This window comes from Montipora capricornis, chromosome 13, assembly GCF_036669925.1.
Source record: "Montipora capricornis isolate CH-2021 chromosome 13, ASM3666992v2, whole genome shotgun sequence".
Classification (NCBI taxonomy): domain Eukaryota; kingdom Metazoa; phylum Cnidaria; class Anthozoa; order Scleractinia; family Acroporidae; genus Montipora; species Montipora capricornis.
The window spans coordinates 49,251,012-49,258,902 of NC_090895.1; the positions used below are offsets into that span (position 1 = coordinate 49,251,012).

The 7,891-nt window shown below is 34.8% G+C and overlaps 1 protein-coding gene across 1 annotated transcript; it reads right to left on the reverse strand.

Annotated features, from left to right (window-relative positions):
* Positions 1 to 871: 871 nt before the first annotated feature.
* On the reverse strand, positions 872 to 2,149 carry LOC138030934 (uncharacterized). The gene has a single exon (XM_068878791.1). The coding sequence runs from the start codon at positions 2,147 to 2,149 to the stop codon at positions 872 to 874; it is 1,278 nt and encodes a 425-aa protein (XP_068734892.1).
* Positions 2,150 to 7,891: the final 5,742 nt, after the last annotated feature.

Consider the following 7,891-nt stretch of genomic DNA (forward strand, 5'->3'; position numbering starts at 1 on the left):
TGGGTATGCCATTGAATGGACTGTTTTTTCCTAATAGTAGTCCCTTTCCTTTTTTGGTCGAGGGGTTTTTTTTTTTCACCATAACCAGTCACATATGGCGGATAACTGTAAAATGGAGGGGGCATTCCCATTCTAGGTGCTCCTGTACCATCCTTTTTCGACGAAGGTGGTCTACCTACCCTCGGTGCTCCTTTCCCTGTAAACAGCTTTTTCACCAGATTAACAGCCATAGGAATTCCAACGGAAGCCAACAGAGTTCCTAGAAATCCACCTGATTGTGTTTTAGTCGGTGTTATTTTAACGCCAGATCCTGTTTGAGCCGCATTCATTATGTCTCTTTGCTGTTTGGTTGTAAACATATTCAGATATGGCATCAGTTGATTGATTGCATTGAAAGGTATCATGGGTAATGGCATAGCACCACCTTTTTGACCAGATCCTAACAATTTTTTAGCTCCGGCTTCTGCTAAACCACCAAGAGCACTCAACCCAAGGGTTTTACCAATTGCTGGAAGAGCTCTCATACCAAGTGACAATACGGTGCTCAAAAGACTTCCGCCTACTTGTTTTCTGATATTGGTCTTAGCAAGCTTAATGTCCATTCCTTTGTTCAATTGTCGATTTTTTTGCAATCGTTTTTTCACCATTGCTGGAACATAAAGAGTGTCGTTTCCATTAAGAGAATCATTTGTCAGTCTTAGAACAATCGTTTCCCTTTTATGGTAAGCATTACTCAGATTCTTTTTTTGATTATCTGAAAGTCTTACGTTGATTTCATGAAGTTTAGTCATATAATATATGTTATATAATTCCGATTGTAAATAAATGGGAGTCATTCACTTGATTTCATATTACTGTTTCAGTTGCGGGCTTAAACTATCACCAATTCATTACCCACCTTGTCAATAACAACCGACTCTTCGTACAATACAACTGCATGGACATTGAAATCTGCTGCACTATTGGCACTTATTTTATACCTGAAAATCAACTGTTTAGGGTCTCTTGTTACTTTCTCTGCCTGATATGACAGATCGAAATAGATTAGTGGATACAGGCTGTTATAATTAGCAAGATTCAATTGGGTTCCGGTGTTGTAATCATTTTTTCGCATTGCATAAGACATCAGATCATTGAATATTCTCACTTTGCTTTCACTGTCATATTCTGTTTCTGGGTAGAAAACACCATTGCCATATTCGAGTCTGCATGTTGTTAAATAACTGTTTGCGTTTGCTTCATTCAGTTTGAAGGTATCAAGTATATATGGATTTTGAGTTGCAACTCTGGTTTTAGCCCGTTGTAGATAAACAAAAATTGCTTTGACATTGTCAATACTGGAAGAAATCTGAAAAAAACCACTGACTCTAGCAGGTGCTGACACTGCATATAGTTCACGCTGATATGTCCATTTGTGTTCTTTCATGAAAGAGCTTACAAATTTGTCGTACATACTGTCTTTTGGTGTTAATTTTGGAACCCATAGTAGAAATCTGTTCAAAACTACTCTGCCGGCATCTGTTCCTGCTGCCATATTGATGAGTTCATTGTCGTTCTGGAGATTCAAATTGAATTGTAACTGCATCGGAACCAACATTTTATCCTGCAACTCTTCAAAAAAACTGTAACGATTGAGAGGTATGATCAAATTCACATTTTTTGCTCCTCCCGTTCCATCATTGTTGGTAGCTTGTGTAAGCACTTTTCTAGATTCATATCCTGAATTAGTATTGGCTGTCGTACCATCTGTGTCTAAATACCAAAAACTGTTTTTACCGACTGATCTGCTGTAATCATCAGAATATTCCAACAGATTCTTCACAAAAGTGACCTTATGTAGATTGTCAGTGTCATAAACAATTTTCCCAGCACTTTTAATCATCATATGAGCGATCAATGAATGAGATCCGTTTATCACCGTTATTCTATCGGCTGCTGCATAACCGGCTCCATCTGCTGTTTTTTGTAACTGGAATTGAACCTCGAAATAAGCATTGTACCAATCATAGAAAGAACTCCGGTCGTTGATGGTGAATCTATAACCGTTCTTTTCTTGATGTTGACCGTTACCTGGGGCTCGGATTATATCATCAAGTTGAAATCGCACTAACTCATTTCTTTGCAATAATTCACTTGTTCTAAAAGCCATTTATACTATTGTATTATATAATTTTGCTGTCATGTTATTTATTTGAAAAATCTACGCCTTCTTCCAGATCCTGATATCAATCTATTTAGTATCATATCAGTACTTTCATCTTGCTGTTTAATGGGAGAGGATGGAACAATTGCCTTTTGTGTTGTAGCTCCTTTTCTCAAATTTGCTAATCTTTTCATTATAAGGTCTCCTGACTTTTCTGCCACCGTCTTACCAATTTTATCACCTGCATGGGAAACCCCTGATTCTAATGCCTTCTTCGCTATTGGCTTGGCGAATTTCTTGAAAACAGATGATGCCACACTCTTCAATGGTTTGAAAATGTTGTCGATAATAAGCCCCGACCCTTTGTGTTGAAATACAAATTTACCAAGTTTTGGATGGTAAAACCTCTTAAATTCATACGGTTTCATTATACTTTTACATTAGATACTTTTTAGAATTAGTGAAAAAGACGTATCTGCTCCATTTAGATCCACTAATCTTCTTTTTCCATCTGTTATCATGATTCTGATTGATGAAATTGTAGTTTTGTTCACAGGATTAAATGTAACTCTTTGTGGTTCGAGGGTGAAGGAGTAACTTGGTTTTAGTACACTAGTTGAGAATGAATAAATGATGTCTGTTTCTTCGCCGTCAACTAAACTTTCGTTTACCAAATCGCAATGAATATTGAGTACGTCTGTGTCTTGACTGAGATTTGGCACTCTTGGTCCAATATGCGTTCCACTTGCTAATATCTTTTTATCAAAACCGATCAGGTCATTAAAATTACTTGCTCTTAAATCAAGTTGGTAATTTGCAGCTAATGTAACCGTGACTCTGAATGTTGTTTCGTTGAATTCAAGAGTCATCGGATACGTATCACCAGTTTTCGTCACATTTTTAATATGTCTGTCAAAGTCCGTATAATTCCATACCCCAGCTGGAAAGGTAATGTCCTTAAAAGTTGAACCATTATCGGAGCTGTATTTGATTAATTGCTTTTTGTACCCAGCATTGACATTGAACCAAGTGAATGACATGTTAATGACTCTGTTAAGACCAATAACATATTGCTTATTGTTGTCTAGAGTTACAGGTCTGGTGAAATTTGTTGTAAAATCTTCTGGTTTATTGTTCCCTTGATTTTTTACACTGTAAGATGATAAAACTATCTCTCGTTCCATTATGTGATTAGGTTACATTAAATTTTGAAATATTGTTTGTATAATTTACCATATTGTGATTTGTTAATTGTTGTCATTTTCAATAATGTGTCCAATATAGAAACACCCATATTTCGCATGTCAATGCTTGTATTACCAGCCAATATCTCACCAATGATTAAATCCAATTTTTTTATGAGTTCTTTCGGTTTGTTAAAAAATATCACATTGCCACCTTTTTGTTTTTTCCTACCAGAACCTTGCATTGTTTCCATTTTATTTGATAATGTTTTATGTATTCATTTAGAGTTTTCATAGCGCGATCCACTCTTTGTTTTTCCTCTTGCCTATCAGCTTCCGTTATATTCCCACTTTTGTATTGCTTTGTAACGTTTCCTTTGTAGGCTTTCAATTGATTTCTTTTAAATTTAGCCGCATTGACGATCTTATTGAGATATTTTTTGTTTTTTCGTTCAGTCATTTCTTGTTGATTAATTACCTTTTCAACAGAATCATAATTTGGTATACCAAGATCACCTAATATCTCATTTTCCATATCTTCTTCATCCATTCCATAATCTATCTCATCGTCGTCATCATACTCTGGTGGTATTCTGGTTCTTCAGGAAAGTACTTAGGATCAACATACATCTCTTTTTTTCCTTCCAGAAGATCTTGTAAAGATTCTTCATATGTTGGAGGTTTTGGCACCAGTTGTTTTTCTTGCTGTGGCAAAACAGGTTGTTCAAATAGATCACCAAGATTCATATCTGGAACTTCATCCTCTATATCAATGCCGTAATCAGGAACTTCTCCTTTCTTCAGTGGTCGTTTTTTCCTTGGCAACCTTAGAACCTGATTACTATCAATAACATCATCTAATTTGCTTGTGATTGGTTGGAATACTTTTGAAAATCCCTGTTGACTGGTCTTCTGATCAATATCATGCTTTGTAATAGCATTATGGACATAATTAATCTTATCCCCTAATTCAGATTTACTCTTTGCGAGTTCTTTCCACTTAAGTAAACTCATTTGTTGTTATATTGTTACGTTACATAAAATGGAAATTCATATATAAAAAATAACGTTTTACACCGTGTTGAACACCATGTTAAACACAACTTTATTGAAACAATATACCCATATGATATAAAATGAAGATACCTAATTATGATACTGGCGACGATGTTGTCACAAACTTCACACAACTACATGATTTTATGCCTGATCGATGCTTCCGCATGCTCATTTGTGGACCTTCTGGTTCGGGAAAAACAACACACTGATGCATATGATTCACAATCTGTTGTATTTTGATAAAAATACCTTTATGCAAAAAACTTAGAGCAGTCAAAGTATCGGAATCTCATGAAAGAGTTCGAACCATGGAGTGAAGAAGCTGGTTATGATATCATTGAAGCAAGCAATGATAAAATAATTCCTGTAAAAAATCTCAATGGTGACAATCAAAAAATTGTGATATTCGACGATTTCGTATGTGATAAAAACCAAAAACCATTAGTTGACTATTTTATACAGGGGAGACATAAAAACTGCTGCGCCATATATTTGAGTCAAAGCTACTATAAGACACCAAAAGATATTAGATTAAACTGCTCACATTTTGCCATTTATGATTTTCCGAGTGCTAATGAAAAAAGTCTCATATGCCGTGAAAACGATGTCACGAAACAATTGTATGAGAGAGCAACCAGAGACCCTTTTAGTTTTATATATATTGACAAACCTAAGAAACAAGTAAAGAAGAATTTTGATGAAAAAATATAAACCAATTATATATATGAGTTACTCAAATGGTAAATTACCTGAAGACACATATTCACATGAAAAAGTTATTGAAATAGTAAAAGGATTGCCTGGTGTTGGTTTTAAACTAACAGATGACGGTGATTATGATATGCAGAATAAAAAACTGAGAAATTTAGATTCACCTCAAACGAATGACGATGCAACTACTAAGAGTTATGTTGATAAAGAGGTTTCTGGGTGTTTGAAAATAGATGGGAGCAATGCAATGACTGGCGCCCTTAATATGGATAACAGGCGTGTAGAAAATATTGCACCTGCTAGACATGGCCATAGTGACGCTGTCAGTAGTGAGCATCTACATAGCTTTTATTTTGAATTAAATACAAACGATGGAAAGATAGAAGCCCAAAATCCGATCGACATGAAAAATCAAAGAATCTTCGGAGTGAAAGACCCGATACTACATTCAGATGCTTCTAATAAATTTTACGTTGACAGCTCTTTTAATTTCAAAGCCGATAAAACGGAGCTGGCTAATTATTTGAAAAAAGATGGAAGTATTTCCGTAACTGGCAATTTGGACTTTGGAAATAATAAAATCAGCAATCTTGCTGAAGGCACTGGCAATTCTGACGCTGTTACAAAACACCAATTACAAACTGGTTTATCAACCAAACCCAATACAAATCGGGTTGTGCTCCGTGATGGTTCGCAGGACATGACTGGAAATTTAAATATGTCACAAAAAAAGATCGTCAATCTTGCTAATCCGACAGGTAGAAATGATGCCACTGGAAAAGGTTACGTTGATCGATTATTTTAGATTCACTTCGTTTAGACGGATCCTCTAAAATGACTGGAAATTTGGATATGAACAATAAACGAATAATCAATATAGCCGACCCAACAGGAAACACTGACGCTGTAAATAAACGATACCTTGAAACACATATAGGTGACATGAGTGATTATTTGCAAATAGACGGTTCAAATTCCATGATAGCAGATTTAAATATGAGTACAAATTTCATTGAAAATTTAAAAGATCCTGAAAAAAAATTCGGTAGTGATGAGGGAAAAAATCAAGCAATGAGTTACAAGTTCTTTACCAACAACTTTCTCCAAATAAACCAATACGGTGAAGTAAGTATGTTAGACCGGCGTTTTTACAACATTGGGATTCCTAATGCTGGTGATCAAATATTTGATCGTAATTATGGAGATGGGAGATATTTACAAAAAGATGGATCGTCAGCCATGACGGGAGACCTCAATATGAACAATCAACGAATAACAAATCTCGGAACAGCCACACATAATCAAGATGCCATTACTTTGAAGCAAGTAAATGATGCTTTTTCGACTATAAGTACCCAAAATAATGAATACACAGACCGAAAAATAGCGGAGAGTCTTATAAGCACACATCAAAACCGCAAAAACGTACTAGCCTACGCTATGGATGATGGGGAATTTACAGAAGATTATGGACTGCAGGACGTGAATTTAATCACCTATAACGACTCACCTCATAAAACCAACAAAAAAGCGTTCTCTTTAAAGGTTCAAAAAACAAATGATGGTTCTAGTCTGTTCAAAGGAAGGTTTGATTTCAATTTGTTTAAGTTGATACGTGACAATATGAGTGATGATTACACTGTTTGTATTGAAGTGTATTTCGAAAAAGATGGTAGATATGATGTAGAATTTGATTCTTTTAATATAACATTTGAAAAACTGAATATGAATATTGATAAATCATACACAATAAAAATCAATACCGATCATAAATATTATCGAAGTGTATTGAATCTTTCTCCAGACGGCATATCTCCATCAATTCAAAGAAGGTTATATGTCAATGTTCAGAGTAGTTTTGACAACCTTAGTCCTAGTCTATTACCTTTACATGTTCTGATTTATGGAATCAAAGATGAAGCAAAAAACAATCTCGATTTTACCATATATGATTATGAAAAAGCTTATGAGGTTGTGAATAATCAACTCCAAATGCATGTACCGATCAATATGAATGGCAATAAGATTTTGGGTTTGTCTGCATCAATAATCGACAGTGTTTTACCGTCTTTCATATGGGGGTATACTGCTGAAGCAATCAATTCATGCGACTTTTTGACAATATATGGAGACACTCTAAAGTTCAGTGAAATTTACATAAGTTCAATACAAATTTATTCTAAATCAACTTATGGATTGTCAAGCAATCATCGTTTAGTCATCCAAACAAACACATCGGCGATTTACAATATTTTTTTGACAACCAAAACTATTACCGTAAATGTGAATAGATATTTTCGAAACGTAAATTATATCAGAATAAATTTTTCGGACGGAAAAAATAAGAGATTCAAATTCGTAATCCGATATAAAACGTTCAACAATTAAAAATAATATGACACAATGATATATGACATTATATGTTGAACAATCAGACGGCAGTCATCTTCTAGACGAAAATGGAAATAAAATAGAATATACCATAGACTATCATTCAAGTTCAGAAGATTGGACTTTCGATACCACATTTTCAATAAATGATGATGGTCATGTGGAAACTGACAAAAATGTCATCGCAAAAGCTGCTGAAAACGACAACCATGTTGTGATAAAATCACAACTGGATTTAAAGTTAGACAGATCGACTTTTATTATTTCGAACAGTCTACCTGGTATACCAGTGTTAGACAAAATCAGCATTGCATTAATTCCAGCTTTATCAGTAGTCACAGCCGATTCAAATGATAGAGTTAGTTCATGGATTGATCCTGTGAATAATATCGATTTTTCACAA

What these genes read in the sequence shown, in the direction of transcription:
- LOC138030934 (XM_068878791.1), bottom strand. Translation starts at nt 2,149, where the DNA reads ATGGCTTTTAGAACAAGTGAATTATTGCAAAGAAATGAGTTAGTGCGA.